This window comes from Hippocampus zosterae, chromosome 8 (assembly GCF_025434085.1).
Source record: "Hippocampus zosterae strain Florida chromosome 8, ASM2543408v3, whole genome shotgun sequence".
In the NCBI taxonomy this organism is placed as follows: Eukaryota; Metazoa; Chordata; class Actinopteri; order Syngnathiformes; family Syngnathidae; genus Hippocampus; species Hippocampus zosterae.
In genome coordinates this window covers 4,567,484-4,590,739 of record NC_067458.1, presented here as the reverse complement: position 1 = coordinate 4,590,739, position 23,256 = coordinate 4,567,484, and the positions used below count along the sequence as shown (strand labels likewise).

The following is a 23,256-nucleotide window of genomic DNA, read 5'->3' as shown; positions in this document are numbered from 1 at the left end:
CCTGACTGTTGTTTGTGCATATGCACCAAACAGCAGCTCAGCATACCCACCCTTTTTGGAGTCCTTGGAGGGTGTGCTGGAGAGTACTCCTGCTGGGGACTCCCTTGTTCTGCTGGGGGACTTCAATGCTGGGCAACGACAGTGAGACCTGGAGGGGCGTGATTGGGAGGAACGCCCCCCCCGATCAGAACTCGAGTGGTGTTTTGTCATTGGACTTCTGTGCTCGCCACGGATTGTCCATAACGAACACCTTGTTTAAACGTAAGGGTGTCCATATGTGCACTTGGCACCAGGACACCCTAGGCCGCAGTTCGATGATCGACTTTGTAGTTGTATCATCGGATTTGCTGCCGCATGTTCTGGACACTCTGGTGAAGAGAGGGGCGGAGCTGTCAACTGATCACCACCTGGTGGTGAGTAGGCTCCGATGGTGGTCGAAGATGCCAGTCCGTCCTGGCAGACCCAAACGTATTGTGAGGGTTTGTTGGGAGCGTCTGGCGGAATCCCCTGTCAGAAAGAGTTTCAACTCCCACCTTCGACAGAGCTTTTCCCATGTTCCAGGGGAGGCGGGGGACATTGAGCCCGAGTGGACCATGTTCCGTGCCTCTATTGTTGAGGCGGCCAATCTGAGTTGTGGCCGTAAGGTGGTTGGTGCCTGTCGTGGCGGCAACCCCCGTACTCGCTGGTGGACACCAGCATTAAGGGATGCCGTCAAGCTGAAGAAGGAGTCCTATAGAGCCTTTATGGCCTGTGGGACCCCAGAGGCAGCTGACGGGTATCGACTGGCCAAGCGGACCGCGGCTTCGGTGGTTGCCGAGGCAAAAACCAGAGCGTGGGAAGAGTTCGGTGAGCCCATGGAAGCCGACTTCTGGACGGCTTCGAGGAAATTCTGGTCCACCATCTGACGTCTCAGGAGGGGGAAGCAGTGCACCACTAACACTGTGTACAGTGGGGATGGGGCGCTGCTGACTTCGACTCGGGACGTTGTGAACCGGTGGGCAGAGTACTTCGAAGACCTCCTCAACTCCCTCTTTTTAAAAAGGGGGACCGGAGGGTGTGTTCCAACTATAAAGGGATCGCACTCCTCAGCCTCCCTGGTAAGGTCTATTCAGGGGTACTGGAGAGGAGGGTCCGACAGGAAGTCGAGCCTCAGATTGAGGAGGAGCAGTGTGGTTTTCGTCCCGGCCGAGGAACAGTGGACCAGTGGACCAGCTCTACACCCTTAGCAGGGTCCTCGAGGGTATGTGGGAATTCGCCCAACCAGTCTACATGTGTTTTGTGGACTTGGAGAAGGCGTTTGACCGTGTCCCTCGGGGAGTTCTGTGGGGGGTGCTTCGAGGGTATGGGGTACCGAACCCCCTGATACGGGCTGTTCGGTCACTATAGCACCGATGTCAGAGTTTGGTTCGCATTGCCGGCAGTAAGTCGGAATCGTTTCCAGTGGGGGTAGGTCTCCGCCAAGGCTGCCCTTTGTCACCGATTCTGTTCATAACCTTTATGGACAGAATTTCTAGGCGCAGGCGAAGCGTTGAGGGGGTCCGTTTTGGGGGCCTCAGTATTGCATTCCTGCTTTTTGCAGATGATGTGGTGCTGTTGGCTCCTTCAAACAGGGCTCTCCAACTCTCACTGGAGCGTTTCGCAGCCGAGTGTGAAGCAGTTGGGATGAAGATCAGCACCTCCAAATCTGAAACCATGGTCCTCAGTCGAAAAAGGGTGGAGTGCCCCCTCCGGGTCGGAGAGGAGATCTTGCCCCAAGTGGAGGAGTTCAAGTATCTTGGGGTCTTGTTCACGAGTGGGGGCAGAAGGGAGCATGAGATCGACAGGCGGATTGGTGCAGCGTCTGCTGTGATGCGGACGTTGTATCGGTCTGTCGTGGTGAAGAAGGAGCTGAGCCAAAGGGAGAAGCTCTCAATTTACCGGTCGATCTACGTTCCAACCCTCATCTATGGTCACGAGCTATGGGTCGTGACCGAAAGAACGAGATCCCGGTTACAAGCGGCCGAAATGAGTTTGCTCCGCAGGGTGTCCGGTCTCTCCCTTAGAGATAAGGTGAGAAGCTCGGTCATCCGGGAGGGGCTCAGAGTCGAGCCGCTTCTCCTCCATATCGACATGAAGTCAACAGGCAGAGAGAGATGGAGATAGAGACAAACAAAAGTCTCCCAAAAGCCAAGACGAAGAAATATGATGCAGCATATGTAGCGCTTGGCTTCATTGTGACTACGGTGGGAGACGAGGAAAGACCTCTTACCGTGTGCTTCCTGTGTCTAAAAATATTGGCAACGGACAGCATGGAGCCAAATAAATTAAGGTGTCACTTAAAGACATTACACCCCAAACACACTGATGAACCACTTGAGTTGTTTTCAGCGAAAACGTGCCGAATATTGCCAACAATCATCCCGCTTTGTGACTGCTACTTGTAGCCATTAATCCAGACATCATCTTGGATAAAAAATCAATTAAAAAAAAATCTGCACAAATTATTTTATATGTTTTTGTTTTGCAGGTTAGTTTTTTTTTTTAATTATTGCGCTCGTGAGTGAATGTTGGTGATCAGTTTGAATGCATTATTATTTATTGATTTTTATGTAATTTTATGTCAGTATCGTATGGTGTGACATGGTCAGTCAAACAATGTTTATAGTTTAATTAACGATTAAATTTTATTTTTATTTTAAATGCACTTTAAATCTTTTCTGTTACAGTTACTAAAGTTATTCTTTGTTGTAAGTTAGTCCATATTTCTTTCTTTTTATATAAGGTATATTTAAAACACTTATAGAAAATGATACTATTTATTGTTGCATGGGGTTTGCTAGATGTTTTCTTCTTTCTAGGGGGGCATGACAGAAAATAATTGAGAACCACTGCAATACAGTAATTTCCTTTGTTTTTTTACAATTTTCATCAATCAAATTTCTCTATTCACACACTAGAACAGTGGTGGCCAACCCGCGGCTCGGCTCTTTGGCTGGTTCAATGCGGCTCCCGGGCTCTCACACGACAAGCGTCAAAAACGTCTCAAAAGCGGCGATCCCATTCAAACAAGGCGCCAACTTCACAGAACGTACTCCATCAGCCTATCATCAATCCCGTTACTTGATTGACATAGAAAGTAACAAATCAGATGACTGCATCACCGCTCAAGCGCAAACAATGGCGCAAAGCGCTAAACTACTCAGCATATCATCAATCCCTTACTTGATTGACATAGAGAACAACCAATCAGATGACTGCATCACCGCTTATGCGCAAACAACAGCGCTAAGTGCTAAGCTAGTCAGCGAATTACCTCTGATTTTAAGGCAGCGGTGCCCAATACGCCGATCAGAATCGACCGGGATCCAGCGAACTGGTCCAAAGTTGACCACAAGGGGTGGGAAGAGGAAATGCCCGGGGGAAAAAAATATTTGTTTGTTTGTATCTTGAGCTTTCATTCATTTTTGGCCCGTTCCGACTGTTGCTCATCGTGGGGTGTGTGTATATGTGCGCGAGTGCACTGGTGGGCACCTGCGTGAGTGTGTAGCGCGCGCGTGTGTGTGTGCGTGCGTGTGTGTGTATGCTTGCATGTGCGCGATCGGCTCGTTCGTGAGAAGTTGGTCGCTTCAAAAGTCGATCTTTGGCCAAAAAAGTGTGTGTGTGTGTGTGTGTGTGTGTGTGTGTGTGCGCGCGTGTGTGTGTGGCTCTTTGCAGTAACTCAGTAAAAAAATTGGCTCTTTGTCTCTGACTGGTTGGCCACCCATGCACTAGAACAACACAATGCATCAATATCTAAAGCAGCAGACTCAAGTTAGACTTCACTGCTAAAGCTATCTATTGACCCCAAGAGCACGTGATTGTAGTCGATAATATCGTTGGACCAGCCCAGACACATCACTGTGAGCATATGCCAATACGAGCGCCCTGAAAATAATCTAATCAATAGCAATGTTTCTTTCAAGTCATGATGTTACAACATTGACAGGTTTTGTTTGTGTTCAGCATTTGGATTGGGGAAGTTATTTTCTTTTTCTTCTTCTGGTGAACAAATGACCACTTACCACTATCGATTTGTTTATACATTACTATGATCGCTTCAATGTTCATTACACTTTCACAGGGGGGGGGGGGGGGGGTGGAGGGGAGGATGGCGTGACTCAATGTCCCACAACAGCACACCACCACACACAGTTTTGCGAGGGAGCCAATGACCAAATTACAATAGTGTGACAACCAAAAATACATGAATCAATAGCTTCAGTTACTTCACCACCATCGTACATGTTCCTAAGTGTTATTTAAAGCATTGAGGCCTACTGTTTATTTAGGTAGGCATTTGCCCAGATGTCAAGTTGTTTTCTGGGGCCTGACCGATTGTACAGCGCAATTGGAAAGTATTCACAGTGCTTCACTTTTTCCACATGTTGTTGCGTTACAGCCGTATTCTAGAATTGAACAAAGTTATTTTCCCCTCAAAACTTGATACACAGACAAAATACAGTACGGATGAAATTGTGCTGCTCTAAAGTACACATCGCCCTCCATCATCTGCAAATGCAATAAGGTTGGAACCGGGGGCATTCAGCTGGCCGTCGGTCAAAATTGAGCAGTTGGAGGCGAAGAACCTTTAATAAGAAGATGACAGAGAACCTGATGGTGACTGTCAGAGCGCCGGTGTCCTCGGTGGAAAGAGGAGAACCATGATGAAGGAGAAATTGTCTCTGGAGCACTCTACCAAATAAGCATGCAAAGTTGCCAGATGGAAGCCACTCTTTAGTAAAAAGGAAATGGCAGCCAAACTGGACTTTGTCTTCAAGGCACCTGAAAGACATTCATGGCTCTTTTTCATGAACTGGTGGTGGCCTTGCTTGGCCTCGGATTGTCGCTTTTCCATAAGACTTTTTCTGGGCCAAGCGGTTAAAATTGAAGCCTCACTGTCATCTGATTGGCCGGCAGCGATGTGCCGTTAGCAATGCTGCCGCACGAGGCCGTTTCCTGGTTTTAGACGAGCGAGACAAAGCTGCGCATCAGCTGTCACAAAAGTACAGTATGTACAATAATCATAAGATAGTGTCTTACAACAATGCTGAACAATATGTACAGTTAGATATTTACTCATGAATTAAATTTTCACGCTTGAGTTGAACATTTTTGCGATTTTGGCAGCCACCAGAGGGCTTCAGATGCCACAAAGTGAAAGATGACAAGCTGTTGACTGGCAGGGCGGCCACATGAATGACAGTGAGCTCTCCATTCCGAATGAATGAATGAACTGGAGGCGAGCTAAATGTTCTGTTCACAGAATCACTATCACGCTTACTTCATTCCTGGTACATACAAAGTTGTAAATATGGTTGTCCGGTTCCATGTCAATGTAAAACACAAAATATGTGGACTGTATACAATGCAGTGGCAATTCATATTTTGAATAGCCGCAAAACAGTGGGCGGGACTCTACGCTCCAGGAAAGTTACGGCAGATCCTCACAAGCTGCGGATGTGCATGCTTGCACAGTTCACTTGATCCTGCCCCCATCACCTCTTGTCATGAAAAATAAACGAAGTCTGTGCAATGTAGTGCCACGTCATACGGTGTCATGTGTTGTGGGGCTGTTTGAGACCCGCGGAAAAGTGACATACAATGAGTGACAACAGTTCCTTATCTGTTGGTTGAGAGATTAAATTATTTGGCCTGAATACGATATGCCATGTTTGGACAAAACCAGGCACCACCTGGCCAATATTATCCCGACAGTAAAGTGTTGCGGTTGCAACGTCATGCTGTTGGGGATATTTGTCAGTGGCAGGAATGTGGGAGACTACTCAGAAAAGAAGAAACGGTGTATGTCGCAATGTCCAGAGAGATCCTGGATGAGCACTTCCTTGATTGGCCCGAGCAGAGTGCAGACTTTAATCTGACTGAACATCTCTGGAGAGTTCGGAAAATGGCTGTGCATAAACACGCTCCCCATCCAATGTGATGAAGCGTGAGAGGTGCTGTCGAGAGATGATATGCAAGATCTGCCAAGCTTGTGGCATCACGCTCCCCAAAAATTGGAGGCCGTAACTATATATGTGTGGTTTCTTACATTCATTCATTTATTTGTAAATGAATTTACAGATATTAAAAAGAAAATGAAACTGAGTAAATTGCTTGTCGAGTTCAAAAACAAATTCAAAAGATTAGTAAAAAAAAACTACACAAATCAGAGCTAAGCTGATCAATTTGATATATCTAGAACATATAGTAATACATCAGAATTACATTGATCAACTTATTCAATGTATTAATAAAATGTAGTATTTATGAATATGAGAAAATTGATATAAAAATATGCAAGAATGAGTATGTATATACAAACCGAGAGCTGTATAGATAGATATGCACAGTGCACATAAGGACAAAAGCATTGATGATCCTTTATTTTTGTATTGAAAAAGATCAACTCATATTTTGCTACAAAACGGGTAGGACAAGATAAGTTTCTTACTTCTTCCTACTCCTTTGGACATGGAATTGTGATGATGACTGTTTTTTTCTTTTCCTTTTTACAAATTTTGCTTGCCTTCATTTTTGTCAATTTGTTGTTGTATTGTGTTTTATATGTTCAAATGTACAAACAAACAAGACTTTTTCCATGACGTCAACACCCCCCCCCCCCCCGACAAAAAAAAAGAAAACCCCAGAATGTTTTAATTTTGGAATGACACTGTAACAATCAAAGTGTGCATACTAAATACTATGTATTATGTAATAATACTATGTAAATACTATGTGTATGCACGGTAAATCTTGACCCAAATCTAACTCGTGGTTTGTTTTCGTCTAGCTATTTAGCTTCTTTGAAATGTTGGCACGGCAATAACCTTTTTCACAATCACGGTCAACCTCATCTGTGATCAATGGGACCGAATAAAAGCAAGCTGCCAACTGACTAAGAATCTTTCGGAAATGTAAACACCAACAATCAAGTGGGTGGATACTGCTGGTAGGCCACAAGTGTAAGTGCATATTGAGAGGTTAAATACGACAAAAGTCTTAATGATCACCCACTTGCGCTTTCACCACAAGCCCACTCTCATGTTTCTGTCTTTGTCGTTGCTGCAAGTCCTAACAAGTCCGAGTCTGTGTGCACTTTCTGTTTGAGCCATTGCTCATCATAAAAATCATCAAGAAGGAGGCAACTTGGATTCTCAAACAGTTCTGACTCTCTTTGCTGGTTTCATAATCACAAATCGAGGTCTTCAGAAAGCAGTTGACCTAATTTGATGCATAGGGCCCTTCAAACTGATGTTTCGGCACAAAAACAAACACTTGCTTCTCCGTCTCTCTTGTAACACACACACGCACGAACACACGCACGCACATTCAAATAGTGTAAAATGTTCTCCAGCCTAAGAGGCAAACCTCCTTAACCCTCTTAGTGCACCGCTTGCGATAAATGTAAAATGATGTCTTTCAATCAAAGGCAAAGGCATTCAGAAAAACACGAGAGAGCTGAAACTTATGGAGGGGTTCGAAAATGGCCTAAATTTCATGACGTCACCGGCTGATAATTCTCAGGCATTGCAGCAATAATAAAAAAAACGTTTTGATACCTTAATCTTCACAATTTACATATTTTGCACAATAGAGACCCATTATAATTCATATTTTTGAATGCATCGTAAACCTAATGTGTGTACATGCATTTCACGCGATTTTTACGTCAATCGCTTTGTTTTCGCTTGGACAGACGTAAGCATGCCACATTGTTGGGTTGAGGTCATTCCAATTTTGCAACTTTAGGTGGCGTCAGAGGATCGCAAATGAGTTTGCCTTTTTGCAGGAGGCTTCAAACCAATGCATTTTACATGAACACGTCCGGTCGAGATTGTTAGTAGGGCTTGGTTGGGACCTCCAGATACAATTTTTTTTTCCCTTTTGCAAAAAATAAAGAATAAAAAATCCCAAAGAACTAATAAAAACTACATATGTATGGATAGCACAGATGCCTCTGAACATTTTGAGTGTTTGGAAAAAAAAAAGTGTCTTTATAACACAAAATACATCATTACAAAAATTGTAAAATGCGTAACTTAAGGCCTTTTTAATTTGGAGCACACAAGGGTTAATCAGGACATATTACTTCATTTGCATTTCATTTTCTCCTGCTTATCATCTTTTAATAACCTTCCGTTTACCTAACATTTGAATATTGTCGAAAGTATTTTATGCATTTACACTGCTCCACACCAATTTAAAAATGAGTTTTACCTCATACAATTATTGTCCGCTCAAAAATAGAGTATAGTACAGAATATTTTTATGCCTCTATAAATGTAAGAACACTGCTTGGAGGTGTTTCCTCATCTTCCCCCCCACCCATCCTCATGAATGTGATTTCCCAGGAATGCTTGCAAGAAATGTCATTCCACGCAACACAAACATCTACTTGTTCTCAAGAATGGATAGATGAGAACTTGTCACCAAGGCAGGTAAACAAACACGGCAATTGCTTAGTGCAGTGTAGTTCCATGCCACTGCTAAGTCAACTCCATACACTTAAAAACTTATTGTGAACTTAACGTCTCCAAGGTTTGTCTTTCATGAAGCAAACACACCATTCGTTGTTTGTTTCAGAAAAAAACGGCGTGCCACGGCTGCACAAAAACAAATCATCTGTCACCACCATCATTGCATGCTTTTGCAGCTGAATTGCAGCTCTGTGTGTGACTGACTGCAGATTGAATTTAGCAGCTGCCATGGAAACAAGCCAGAGTTCTATTTGCGACCCCGTCAGAATGTGTTCTCCCGTTTTGCTGCCGCCCAACTATGTCTGGTTCTGATTAGTTCATAAGTTCACAGGATGTCACCATTTCACTTTTAGTCGTGCGAACCATTGGTAAAAGCAATAGTCAAATATAAGTAGAGCCAAAATGTTAATTCCGTTTAAACGGCTTGTCTCCACGTTTACCCAACACGTTTGTCAGGTCAAATTCATACATTCGGTTAAACGGTTTTGAGTGAAGCGTTTTCATTGTGAGCTCATCGGCACTGTTGTTAAATAATTGATGTCTGCTTGTGACCTACCTCGCAGGGTGTATTTACTTTCGTGACCTTATTTAGCTCCATAAAATAGAACATTATAACAACTATGTTTATAGACGCGTTTCGGGACTCTTATTTTATAACAATAAGTTGGGGGAAAATGACACAGTAAATACAAATAGGACAATCATAAATGGAAAAACTAATTATATTAAAATATTTGAAGGTCATAATGCAGGGCAACCACAACCAAGTGAAATCAGGTTGTGGTCATTTTGATGGATTTGATCTATTATATCGCAGATAGATTCTGCGCTCCGCTAGTCTATATGGTGGTTGTCATTGTGTTTCATTCATAAATGATATCAGTGTGCAATTCATTCAGACCATCAAAAAGTCTATATGGTGGTTGTCATTGTGTTTCATTCATAAATGATATCAGTGTGCAATTCATTCAGACCATCATGATTATTAGTATTATTAGAATTATTAGTATTATCCATAATATATTTTTAAAAGCAGCCTGTACCATGGCGCAACCGTATGTGTGCGTGTGTGGCAGGCATGGGATGGTGGTTGTCAAACAAACAAACTCACACGCACACACACACGCATACACACGCGAACAATCAGGGCTTGAAGATGGTCTCCAAGTGCCCACTTCGCGGCAGGCAACTTTGCATTGTCCTCTAGTAGAGAACTTGCAGTTTCTGAGAGGAAAACTGTTAAGAAAAATAAGATATGTTATAGACATGACAGGAACTGATGTTTCCAAAAAAACTAGTTAAAAGAAACAAGGGAGTAGAATCAAACAAGGCCTACTTAATGAGATAAATTATTATTTTGAATAATGTAATGTCATTTCTTGTATTATTGTATCTTGTATTTACCCTCTCTTCCAGCGTCAGAGCTCTTCTTGTCTTCGCTGCTTGACATCCAAAGGTCCGTTTTGTAGCCATTTTAGCAATGCAACGTTGTTGCTGCGTCTGAAACTAACAATAACAAACACTTCCTGGACTACTGCACGTGTAAACCAGTGTGGTGGTTGCTGTTGCCGTTTCTGAACGAAGCAGTAGAGGTCGCTGTTGAATTAGACTTCATTGTAGTGAATTTCGTCGCGAGGCAAGAGCAGAGAAAAATATTTTGAATAACACAACAGTGGTTTTTTTCGTATTATGGGGGCAGGAGAGTGGGAATGGTGTTAATGCATGAAGATTTTTTAACACTAAGGGGTATTTTCGCCCATGTAGGTTTCGTTGAAGAGGAGTTTCACTGGAATAATAATGATTTTAGAAATATTTTAACATCTGATGATGGTGGTAAGTATCGGTTGAGAGCGGCCCTTTGTGTTGACTAAGAGATGGTTGCCATGGAGATGGTCAGCGTGCACCTTGGGGGGATGGAAGACTTAAATGAGTTTTGTCATCTCTCTGGTGTCTCATGAGGTTCTGTTCAGTCATTACTGTTGCATGTGGATTGTTTACCTGTCACGTGTCAGCTGTTGTGTAACACAATAGGCCCAGATGCACTCCAGCCTTTTGTGTGTACACGTGAGCGCGCGTGTGTACGCGCAAGCGTCGCAGTCCAAACACTTCACTCCCAATCCATCTTGGACTTGTCGAACCGGCCTGTCAAAATTCGGCTATTTTCCTCAACCAACAGTCGAGCAGATAATGATTAATCTCATGTTACGAAAGCATCAAGTCATGTTGAATTGACAAATCAAAGAATGCAAAAGAAATGAATAACAGAAACAGTGCGAACAGCCAACACACTGGCCTGCCCTCCTCACCGCCTACCTGAAATTATGTTAAGTTGCAAAGAAAGCAAACAAGCAGCATGTTCTCTCGCTGCATCTGCAGCTACTGCTGACACTGTCCTGCTGCCAACGTGACCTTTTATTTTCGTTCTTTTGTCCTGTGACAGGAGGGCACTAATGTGTCGGTTCAAATTCTTTGAGGAATAGCTTCCCTTTCAATGCCACGGCTCGGTGTTGTTTCCATCTTTCGACACTCCCCATGAGAGCACTGGCACATATGGATGGTTACATAGACTTGTCAACAGGAAAACGGGTCGCGCGTCTAGCACAGGGGTCGCCAACCCAAAATGTTGAAAGAGCCATATGGGACAAAAAAACAAATATGTCTGGAGCCGCAAAAAAATAAAAGCCTTCTATAAATCTTACAATGTCAAGTCAAGTCAAGTCAACAGTATTTATAGAGCACTTTCAAACAGCCATCGCTGCATACAAAGTGCTGTACATGGAGCGATTTAACATGCACAATAAACAGTAAGACAAATCGGTAATAAAGGCGGTAGAAAGCACCAGACAGTAAAATCAAGAACAAATCTAAGTCATGCTGAGTCGAACGCCAAAGAATACAAGTGAGTTTTGAGGAGGGCTTAGAAGATGGGCAGAGAGGAGGCTTGCCGAATGTTCAGTGGGAGGTCATTCCAGAGAGAGGGACCAGCAACAGAAAAGGCTTGATCCCCTCTGAGCCTCAGTTTAGTTCTTGGTACTTGTAACAAAGACTGGTCCACAGACCTGAGGCGCCGGGCAGGTGTGTAGGGGCGGATGAGCTCAGAGAGGTAAGGTGGCGCGAGATTATTCAGAGCTTTGAAAACAAAGAGGAGGATCTTGAAAATAACTAAAATGAATGGGGAGCCAGTGATGGGATGCTAGAGTAGGAGTTATCTGCTCCCTCTTACGAGTACCAGTCAAGAGGCGAGCAGCGGCATTCTGAACCAGCTGAAGGTGCTTAATGGAGGACTGGCTGACTCCAAAGTAAAGGGCATTGCAGTAATCAAGCCAGGATGTGACAAAGGCATGAATCACTGTCTCAAAGTGTTCATGTGAGAGGAGAGGTTTTATTTTGGCCAGCCTGTCTAAGGTGAAAGAAGCTGGATTTAACAACAGCACCAATTTGCCGATCGAGTTTGAAATCACTGTCCAGTTTAAGGCCCAAGTTTGAGACCGTTGATTTCAGATAAGGAGACAGGGGGCCCAAGTCTACATGATGGAATGTACAAGGGCCACTGGGACCAAACAATATCACCTCTGTCTTCTTTTCGTTGAATTTCAAGAAATTTTGTGCCATCCAGGTTTTGATTTCTTCCAGACAGGATAGGAGTGGCCTTAATGAGAAGGCGTCTTTCTTGCTCAGTGGGACATAGATCTGGCAGTCATCTGCATAGCAGTGGAAGGCAATACCATGTTTCCTTAAGATGGAACCCAATGGGAGCAGATACAGCGATAAGAGCAGAGGCCCCAGAATTGAGCCCTGTGGAACACCACATGACAGGGGAGCAGTGCGTGACTCAGAGCAGCGAAGGCTGACACCAAAGGTCCTGTCAGCTAGATAGGACCTAAACCACTCAAGAGCACTGCCGCCAATGCCCACCAAGTGCTGCAAACGAGTCAGCAGAATACTGTGATCCACTGTATCAAATGCTGCAGTTAAGTCCAATAAAACCAGACACACGTGGTCTCCAGAGTCATTTGCCAGGAGGATGTCAATAGAAACGCGTAACAGGAAACACATGCTGTATGTATGTAGGAGACTGGACTGTCTCAGGATTGTTTATGTTATTCATTCCTTTGTTGTGTGTTCAAAAACGTCCCCATAGAATTTATTTTGTGATTTTCTCACTTGATTTTTTTGGGTGCATTATTTTCAGGCTGTCTTTGAACGCCTCTCGAGTCAAACGAGAAGAGAGAAGGCATGGAGTCGGACGCAGACGTGTTTGTTTGTCAAGACTGATAAAATCATAAATAAAGTGTACGTTTTAAAATAAACCAACACCACAGCTCTCCTTTTTCGGAGCTGCAAAATGTATCTATCAATTTGAGCTATATTAGCCTACTATCAAAATATTTTTCCATTTTCAAACATTTTTTATAAAGATTCGGGGAGCCACTAGATGTTGCTAAAGAGCAGCATGCTGCTCTGGAGCCACGTGTTGCCAACCCCCGGTCTAGCAGAAGCAGAACTACTCGTCGTGTCTCGAGTTCATTTCACGCTGTATGGTGGCTTTGAACGTTAACCTCAACTCACTTCACAATAAGCAGCAGTATAGCAAATACAATAAGGTTGAAATGACATTTTTGCGGCGGTGACAGCCATTGTGTGTCTAGAACGTACTTACCGTATTTTAATGACTATAAGGCACCATTAAAAGTCTTAAATTTTCTCCAAAATGGACAGGACACCTTATAATGCGGAGCGTCTAGTGCAGGGGTGCCCACACTTTTTCGGCCTGAGATCTACTTCTGACATGACAGAGTCAAAATGATCTACCGCCTGTTAAAAATGAAAAACACATTTTCTCTCTCTCTCTCTCTCTCTCTCTCTCTCTCTCTCTATATATATATATATATATATTATATATATATATATATATATATATATATATATATAATATATATATATATTTCAGTATATATATATAGAGAGAGAGAGAGAATTATTTTTATTTGTATATTATAGATATGCATGAGTGCATCAACCTGTATTGCACAATACAACAAATAAATGTTTTGTAATTACCTTACTCTGATGACTTGCACTGCATTAAATCAGACAGGGATGCATAGTCCGGACAGTAGCTGCTGATAGCCAGCCTCAAGCAGATTTCCAGATGCTCATCAGTCATGGTGGAACGGTACTTGGATTTAATGATCTTCATGTGGGAAAAGGCTGACTCACATAAATAAGTGGAGCCAAATAATGCGGTCAAAAAGGTAGCACATTTCCTGATGTTGCAGTACTTGTCCTCTGGGAGTAAGTTCCAGAATTGCACTTTGAAAACGACATTGTAAAAAATTGGTCCTCCTCCCACTCCTTATGGTAGTGGTAGGTCTTCGGATTTGTACTTAGTCCAGCTTTTCCACTCATATTTATCTCCTGTCCTATTCTCAAATTTACAAGAGTTGTGCAGTAATTCGCGGAGTTGAATGCACATGCCCAGTGACGCGTGTGGCAGAGAAAGTTCAAATGTCATTGTCAGGACGGATTAAAAAAAATAATAATAATTCTCAGGACGGATTTTCTGTGATTTGTAATCCATCCATCCATCCATTTTCTGAACCGCTTAATCCTCACTAGGGTCGCGGGGGGTGCTGGAGCCTATCCCCGCCGTCTTGTAATTGACTTCTTAAATAAAATTGTTATTTAAAAAAACCTGTCAGGGCGGATGGTCGACCTGATCTACTCACAATGCCTTTCAGATCTACCGTAGATCAGGATCGACGTAATGGGCACCCCTGGTCTAGTGTATGTGCCGAGTTCCACAGCCTGAGTGAGAGCACTTCTGGCCTACGCTGTTTATATAGAGAAAAGGCGGAGTGAGTGACGACAGGCGTGCGGGAGTCCGCCAATGAGTGAAGGGTGGGCGTGTAAGAGGACGCTAAAGGCCCGCCCCTCGCAGGTACCAGTCGCCAATGAGTGAAGGGTGGGCGTTTAAGAGGACGCTAAAGACACGCCCCTAGCAGGTACCAGTCGCGTGAGTACATTGTAAAATGGCGAAATAAAATACAATCGAACTCAGATTTGCTTCCGTTGCCTTTTTAAAAACGTGTTTTTAGCGTGCGTGCATGCATGTCGTATGTTTTACCATGCCTGGCTGTGCCCAATAATACAGTGCGTTTTGTGTATGTGTCAAATACAGAAATAGCACCCCTTACTGAGACTGCGCCCAACAACACGGTGCGCCGAATGGTCGTGAAAATACGGTACTATGTCACACTCATGTGCAAAACAAGCAGACATGCAGGCAAATAAAGTTTTGAACATCACCCGCACAGCTGGTGAAATAAAAACAATGTGGGGCAATAAATATCATTTTGATCTGTTTGACTGTACGCAGGCAGTCTCCTTTACCAAGACGCAGGCATGGAGAACTGGGAGCAAGGAAGTTTATTTATTTTATTTTATTTTTGTAACTGTTGAACCGTCAACCAAGATAGCATTTAAGAGCAAAAAACAACCACCAGTCCCCAGATTGACTCCTGACATGAAAAACGTTTTTCTCTGTTGAAGGAGAGCCCCTCCTCTTGTTGACTTGATGACCCCCCTGTAGTCGTCCACGCGTACAAACACACATAAAACAGGTGTCGTGTCACGGTATTTCACATTTTGTCACATAACAGAGATCATAAGAGAGCCGCCGGTGGGACTGTTATGTCCATGTCGCTGCTCGGTGGTAGAATGTGTTCTTGCGGTCAGCTGCTATGGACAAGTGTGCTAAGCTAGCTCGCTGGCTGATCACAGGGTCCCATACAGGGTCAAAGGTGGGTAACTCGTTTTCAAGCTAGCCATGCAACCTGATTGGCATAAATATAAATTAATTTTAAGAAGCCCGTGACCGTCGTGAGAATAAGCAGTTCAGATAATGGATGGAGCAATGTTTTAACAACATGCCATTGTATACCCCCGGTATGTTGTAATCAGGAAATCAAATATAAAAATACACCAAAAACAAAAAATCTGTTATATTAAAACTGCATATCTTCACATATGCACATATGGACATCGAGAGTGGCTGCCTTTCCAGCAGCTCCTATTTTTTTGTTGTTCTACTTCTTCCTTTCATAACTTTGCTGCTGTGAATCTGGAATTTCTCCATTGCGAGACTAATAAAGGTTTTCTTAATCTTAATCTTATATAAACGATAACTTTTCCCAGATGTGCCAGCAGTCGTTAAGTTCATCCATGAGGTCAGTGGGTCGGGGGGAAACATGAGCATCTATTTTTTTTAAAAACAACAAAAAAACACCTCTGCTCCTCATTTGAGCACAATGGCAACATTTTTATGTGAATCCCACTTATGTGTTGACAAACTGTGCGCAAAACTAATACGGTATTACTGTACGCAGCACAAGAAGGTATGCTCAGTTACCGTCACTTTGTCATATACCAGATCCTTTGCTTTCCGTGACTGGAAGGCATTACCCAATTTTGAGTTCGTTGTTCCATGCTCATGCCAAAACACAGCCCCACCATGTTTGACCGATGATGTGCTTTGGATCAGGAGCTGGTTTTCTTTTGCTGTGTGTTTCTCTTCCGATCATTCTGATGCAAGTTGACCATGCTTTCAACTGGACAAAGAATCTAATTCCAGGATATTGGAGGCTTGTCTGTACTAGTGTCTGCTTCGGAATGCGAGTGTGTTCTTTGACTCTGTTGATGTTGTGAAATGATTCCATGATTTACAATTTGAGTTTTCTTATTGTCAGTAACTGTGAAAATTACTTTTGACAGTTACATATTAAATTCCGATGAAGTTGAGATGTTGTGTTCAACTTCAATAAAAAGAGAATACAATGATTTTCACATCATGTTCATTTCTATATTTAATTGAAAACTCTACAAAGACAAGATATTTAATATTCAAATTAAAACTTGTTTTTAGCAAATAATCATTGACTTGGAATCTTAGTTACGGGTGCTATTTCTGTATTTAATACATACCCAAGATTTATTGTATTATTGGACGCAGGCATGGTAAGCTAGCTTTAAAAAAATACAGGGGCATGCATGCACGCGAGTGTATGTTTTGAAAAACACAGCGGGAGCTAAAAGTAAGTTCTGCTGTATGTTATTGAAGTATTTCACAATGTACTCCCGTCATTTTTTGATCAACCCTCATCTTCAAATCCATCCAAGTCCTAATGTTCTGTATCCAAAATGAACAGCTGTGCAAGTTCACAACAACGCCAGGTTCACTCGCGTCATTGTCTGAGTCAGTGTTCTTGCCGCGCAGCTCCACAGAAATGATGCCAGCTTTTGCGAAAGCTCAAACAACAGCGCAAACAGAAACAATCCATTGAAAAATGGTGGCATAAATCAGCCGGCGCTGCCTCCAAGTCTTAGTAAAGCTGTGCACTCCCATGCCGCTCTCAACTACACTTCAGCCGTTTCTGTCCATGACCATCGCAAACAAGCCCAACAGTAAAAGCCGACTTCTCGCGTTGTGCGTATTGCTACCGTGCTGGTCCTAGTCTTCTCTACGGTCTGGTTCAGCGGGAAAGTGAACGGCACCTCGTCCATCCATCCATCCATCTTCTACCGCTTATCCGCAGGTATCCCCAGGTCGCGGGGGCAACACCTTTAGCAGGGAAGCCCAGACTTCCCTCTCCCGAGCTACTTTTTCCAGCTCTCCCGGGGATCCCGAGGCATTCCCAGGCCAGCTGGGTGACAGTCTCTCCAGCGTGTCCTGGGTCTTCCTTGGGGTCTCCTCCTGGTGGGACATGCCCGGAACACCTCACCAGGGAGGCATCCGAATCAGATGCCCAAGCCACCTCATCTGGCTCCTCTCGATGTGGAGGAGAAGCGGTTCTACTCTGAGCCCCTCCCGGATGACCAAGCTTCCCACTTTATCTCTCAGGGAGAGCCTGGACACCCTGCGGAGAAAACTCATTTCGGCCGTTTGTATCCGGAATCTCATTCTTTCGGTCGCGACCCATAGCTCGTGACCATAGATGAGGGTTGGAACGTAGATCGACCTTTCGCCCTTTGGCTCAGCTCCTTCTTTTCTACGACAGACTGATAAAACGTCCGCATCACAGTAGACGCTGCACTGATCCGCCAGTCGATCTCTCGCTCCCTCCTGCCTTCATTCGTGAACAAGACCCCAAGATACTTGAACTCCTCCACTTGGGGCAAGATCTCCTCCCCGACCCGGAGTGGGTACTCCACCCTTTTCCGACTGAGGACCATTGTTTCAGATTTGGGGGTACTGATTTTCATCCCAACCGCTTCACACTCGGCTGCGAAACGCTCCAGTGAGAGTTGGAAAGCCCTGTTTGAAGGAGCCAACAGCACCACATCATCTGCAAAAAGCAGGGATGCAATACTGAGACCCACAAAACGGACCCCCTCAACGCTTAGGCTGCGCCTAGAATTTCTGTCCATAAAGGTTATGAACAGAATCGGCGACAAAGTGCAGCCTTGCCGGAGTCCTACCCTCACTGGAAACGATTCAGACTTACTGCCGGCAATGCGAAGCAAACTCTGACATCGGTGGTATAGTGACCGAACAGCCCATATCAGGGGGTTCAGTACCCCATACCCACGAAGCACCCCCACAGAATTCCCCGAGGGACACGGTCAAACGCCTGCTCCAAGTCCACAAAACACATTCCCATATACCCTCGCGGACCCTGCTAAGGGTGTAGAGCTGGTCCAGTGTTCCACGGCCGGGACGAAAACCACACTGCTCCTCCTCAATCTGAGGCTCGGCTTCCTGACGGACCCTCCTCTCCAGCACCCCTGAATAGACCTTACCAGGGAGGCTGAGGAGTGTGATCCCTCTGTAGTTTGAACACACCCTTCGTTCCCCCTTTTTAAAAAGAGGGTCTACCACCCCGGTCTGCCAATCCAGAGGCACTCTCCCTGTTGACCACGCGATGTTGCAGAGGCGTGTCGACCAGGACAGCCCCACAACATCCAGAGCCTTGAGGAACTCCGGGCGGATCTCATCCACCCCTGGGGCCTTGCCACCGAGGAGCTTTTTAACCACATCGGCGACTTCAACCACAGAGATAGGAGAGCCCACGTCAGGGTCCTCAGACTCTGCTTCCTCCAAGAAGGCGTGTTGGTGGCGTTGAGGAGGTCTTCAAATACTCTGCCAACCGGTTCACAACGTCTTGAGTCGAAGTCAGCAGCGCCCCATACCCACTGTACACAGTGTTAATGGTGCACTGCTTCCCCCTCCTGAGACATCGGATGATGGACCAGAATTTCCTCGAAGCCGTCCGGAATTCGCCCAACTTCCATGGCCTCACAAACTCTTCCCATGCGTGGGTTTCTGACTCAACGACCACCGAAGCTGCGTTCCGCTTAGCCAGTCGATACCCGTCAGCTGCCTCTGGGGTCCCACAGGCCATAAAGGCCCGATACGACTCCTTCTTCAGCTTGACAGCATCCCTTACTGCTGGTGTCCACCAGCAAGTACGGGGGTTGCCGTCACGACAGGCACCAACCACCTTACGTCTACAACTCAGATCGGCCGCCTCAACAATAGAGGCACGGAACATGGTCCATTCGGACTCAATGTCCCCCGCATCCTCTGAGACATGGCAAAAGCTCTGCCGGAGGTGGCAGTTGAAACTCTTTCTGACAGGGGATTCCGCCAGACGCTCCCCACAACCCCTGACAATACGTTTGGGCTCCAGGCCCCATGGGTGTAGGCTTGGCCATCAGGCGCTCGCCAACGAGCCCCACCTCCAGGCCTGGCTCCAGAGGGGGGCCCCGGTGACCCGCGTCCGGGCAAGGGAAACTGAGTGCCATTGATTTTATTCATTCACTTATTAATAAGTTTGTCGGCAACCTTTTTGTTGCTTATCAAAATGTAAGGTATACTTGTCCCTCATCACTTGCCGCAGCCCAGGCGGCTTTGTTGGAGTGTGGGCATAAATTGATGGAGCATTCGCGAATGAAGCCAAGTGAGGCCGGCAGAGCTGCAGAATAAAGGATTAAAATCTCCAAGAAAACATCTTTATTTTATCGAAGGCAGAACATTACACTTTACTTGTTGCTACAGTAGGAGCGGAAGATTGCCAGCTTTTCCTTGTAAATTGCCGGATGTTGCTGCGCCACGGTAATCCTTGCCCGGATGGATGAATAGATGGCGCTATTTCATAAAACGAAAGCACCAAGCACCACGAATTGGTTGATCTAGAATTCTCTCACGGCTGCTAGATTCCCATGGTCTTCCGCATAACTTACAGCTTACAGTTTAAATTGTTTCCTCAGTGTGTGTCTTTGTAGGTGCCATTTTCAGAATGTTGTTTTGCACAATACACATACTATATACTTTATATACCTACTGGAGGTGTGCCTTTTGTGTCCTCTTACCCGGATGACCCTCCCACTTTACCATCCACATGCTAGCCTCAGTTAGGTGTGCCTTTTGTTGATATAAGCAACATGTCGGTTCAACATCAATCAAGCGGACCCCTCATCGAAGTTACACAACACAGGCCTGAAGATTTTGGAAATTCGCGTTCCAACACTGGAAAAAAAAAACTAAACGAAAGTAAATTAGAAGAAACACTCACACCCCACAAACACACATACAGGCACAGTGAAATCGCGTTGATCACACAGGAGAGATTCGATCGTGTACAGTCAACTCGTGTGCGGTGACTTTTATGGGAAACAATTTTTCGGTACCGTCAAAATGACGCCACGGAAACGACACACTATCGGTAACGATCGTTCCCGTGAAATCCTCAGGCCTGTAACAGCATTCACAGATTTAGTAACACAAGGCGATGACCAGCATTATTGGGCCATTTCATAGAAAATTCCAGTCTTTTAAGTGCGCCTTATGGTTGTGAAAATACGGGACTAACATTGGTTTTCTGAAGTTTTCCAGCCCTTGTGGTGATATCCTTTCCACGTTTACGTAAGTTTTTAATGCAGTGCCAGCTTAGGGATCGAAGCTCACAGGCATTCGATGTTGCTTTTCGACCCTTGCGCGTACATTCAATGATTTCTACTGATTTTCCGAATTTTATGGACCGCTGATGATGAAATCCCTCAATTCCTTGCAATTGTACATCTATGCTTGTAAATGACTGCCCAGGACAGGGAGGCTCCTTTTCGAGCCAATCATGGCACCCGTTTACCTGTTCCAAACAGATGTTTGATGAGCTTTCACTTTTTCAGATTTGCAATCATTGTATTCTATTTTTATGTCACACAACATCTCAACTTCATTGGAATTGGGATTGTACATGGTAAACTGTAACCAGTTTACACTCACCAAAAAATGCAAACCCCAACAAAAAAAACAGGATATTGGCTCTGAATCTGAATGGCTCTGAAGCTCGTGTTTGTGTACGGCTATCTTAACTCCTGTCTTTGTGTCACCAGAGAGAAGCTGAGAGTTGGCGTGAACCAGCTGACAGAGCTCAAGGACGCCCTGGACGACTGTGTTCAGACCACGAGTCAGCACCTCAATCTAATCATGTAGACTTCACAGGACCAGCGAGTCCAGGTCCGGGTTGTGGCTCAGGTTTGATTGACATCACTGGTCCTCATTTCACACTGGCTTCGAATGTTCCCGCCAGACTGTGTGAATGCTTGGTGTGTTTACATTGAGCTCAAAAAGGGTTCCAAAATGGAATCCATAATGCGCTCTTTGGTAGCTGGACGCTATCTTTGATTTGTCCGGGATATGTTGGAGTACAAGACACTTCAGTTTGTAGCAAACAATCTGCCACAGGTTCTGTTGTTCTTGCTCCTCATCCACATGAGTAATGTAATGTTTGATCCTAGCAATTTATGCATGCGTCCGCACCTGTTGAATTCTGTTATGTGTATACATATATAGCTAATAAATGATGATGATGATGATGACTGAAGGCCTGTTCATTTGTTCATATTAGTTATTTCATGTGTTTTTGGACCAAATGAATGTAATAAATTCTAAATATCCAAAGTAGTTTGTTTATGTTCAAACTGTGTTTCTCTTTGTGAAAGGAAAGCATTTGTAAATTGTGATGTTGCACATTGGCTATTGTTTCAAACAGCAGTTTTTAGCTACTTAAGGCCATGATCTCACTAGCGGTGAAGGTTTGCAAGTGTGTGCGTGTGTGCGTGTGTGTGTGTGTGTGTGTGTGTGTGTGTGTGTGTGTGTGTGTGTGTGTGTGTGTGTGTGTGTGTGTGTGTGTGTGTGTGTGTGTGTGGTGTGTGTGTGTGTGTGTGTGTGTGTGCGTGCACCTCGCGAACGTCGAAATCGATTGCCAGCAATTTTAATGGTCTCAGTTTTTCTTGTTGCAAAGAAATTTTGAACATGTTAACAATTTGATGGTGACAAGAATAACCGCTTGAGACCATCAAAGTGTTTTGGGAATGTCTGGGGAAATTCTTTGCAACCGTTTGCAACATTGAACGACCCCTGAAAACAAAAAAATTGAGCTTAATGATTTTTAAAAATGGTTCAACATCAGTGTTTTATTTATTTGCGGCCCCAAGACCCGCTTAGCTTTGGAAGGGATGATAGTTTCTCCTAAAATCAATTTAGTGCACTTTAAATGTGATCAGCCACTCACCGCAATCTGACACATTGAGACAAATTTTGTAAGGACTGGGGACTACAACCATGCTACTTTGCTGCACAAGACTAATGTTAGCAAGAGACGTTTTGCAGTCACCAGATTATTTTCGACTTTTACAGTTTTTCCATTGACACAACATTTTCATCGTCAAGCCTCTAATTTCGTGAATGCATGAAGTGAGTACCAGTATTCGAATGCTTTTCTTTTCCTCAATAAAGCCGACCTGTAGAGTGCACATGCAATGGATACTACAGTAATGAGGGATAATGGCGGCTTTGACGCTCAGCCAGAAGCATCAGATGTCACGCTAGTTTAACTAGGCCAGAGGTCGGCAACCCAAAATGTTGAGCCACGTATTGTTTTGTTTTTTGTTATTGTAAAGTGTCTTTGGGTGTCTTGAAAGGTACTTATAAATAAAAGGTATTATTATTAGATTGGACCAAAAATACAAATGTGTCTGGAGGCTCAACAAATGAAAAGCCTCAGAAAGAAGGCAACACACGCTGTGTGTATCTATATTACCTATACGGTCAAACCTCGGTTTTCGAACGTCTCCGTTCTCGACCAAAAATTGAGTTTTTATGCTTCGGATGATGACCGAATTTCGGTTCTCGAACAAACTGAGCGCACTTGACTCCTCTTGCCTTCCTTACACGAGAAAGTGACGCTTCTTCAGGTAGACGAGAAAGTGACGTTTCCTCGTATAGCATTCCATTGTGAACAGACGTGTTCAACAAAGTTTTTTTTTTTTTTTTAAAGAGTGTGGTTTCAGTTTTCGAACAAATCGGTTTTCGATCAGCCTTCTGGATCGGATTACGGTTGACTAAGTTGGCTACAAATACACAATGATCTTTCCCGATTTAAGTTTTTTTCCCTGCAGTGCATCCTGTAGCGCAGGGGTGCCCAACTTTTTTTGACCGAAGCTCTATTTTTCGATCAACCAGCCTCCCGCGAACGACTCGTTACCGCACACACTTAACACTTGCATGCCATAATGAGCAAAAGCTATAACGTCAGCTAAAATGAACGAGGCACGGGACGCACTTTTGCAGCGTGTTAAATTTCATAGCTGATGCGTACAGTTTTAAAATGCTTCTCTCGGTCCTTCAGATTGCCATTCTTTGGCAGTTCCCTCGGTGAATTGTACAAGAAACTTGTGCTACGATGCAAAACCTCGACAG

General features: G+C 44.3%; 1 protein-coding gene across 8 annotated transcripts in view; it reads left to right on the top strand.

Annotated features, from left to right (window-relative positions):
• Positions 1 to 21,269, top strand: part of swt1 (SWT1 RNA endoribonuclease homolog) — a 49,539-nt gene extending 28,270 nt beyond the window's left edge. For all 8 annotated transcript variants that reach the window (XM_052073369.1, XM_052073371.1, XM_052073370.1 and 5 more), the window contains one exon: positions 20,889 to 21,269. In XM_052073369.1, the coding sequence (XP_051929329.1) occupies positions 20,889 to 20,988 (100 nt within the window). In that variant the 3' untranslated portion in view covers positions 20,989 to 21,269. The remainder of the gene's footprint in view (positions 1 to 20,888) is intronic.
• Positions 21,270 to 23,256: the final 1,987 nt, after the last annotated feature.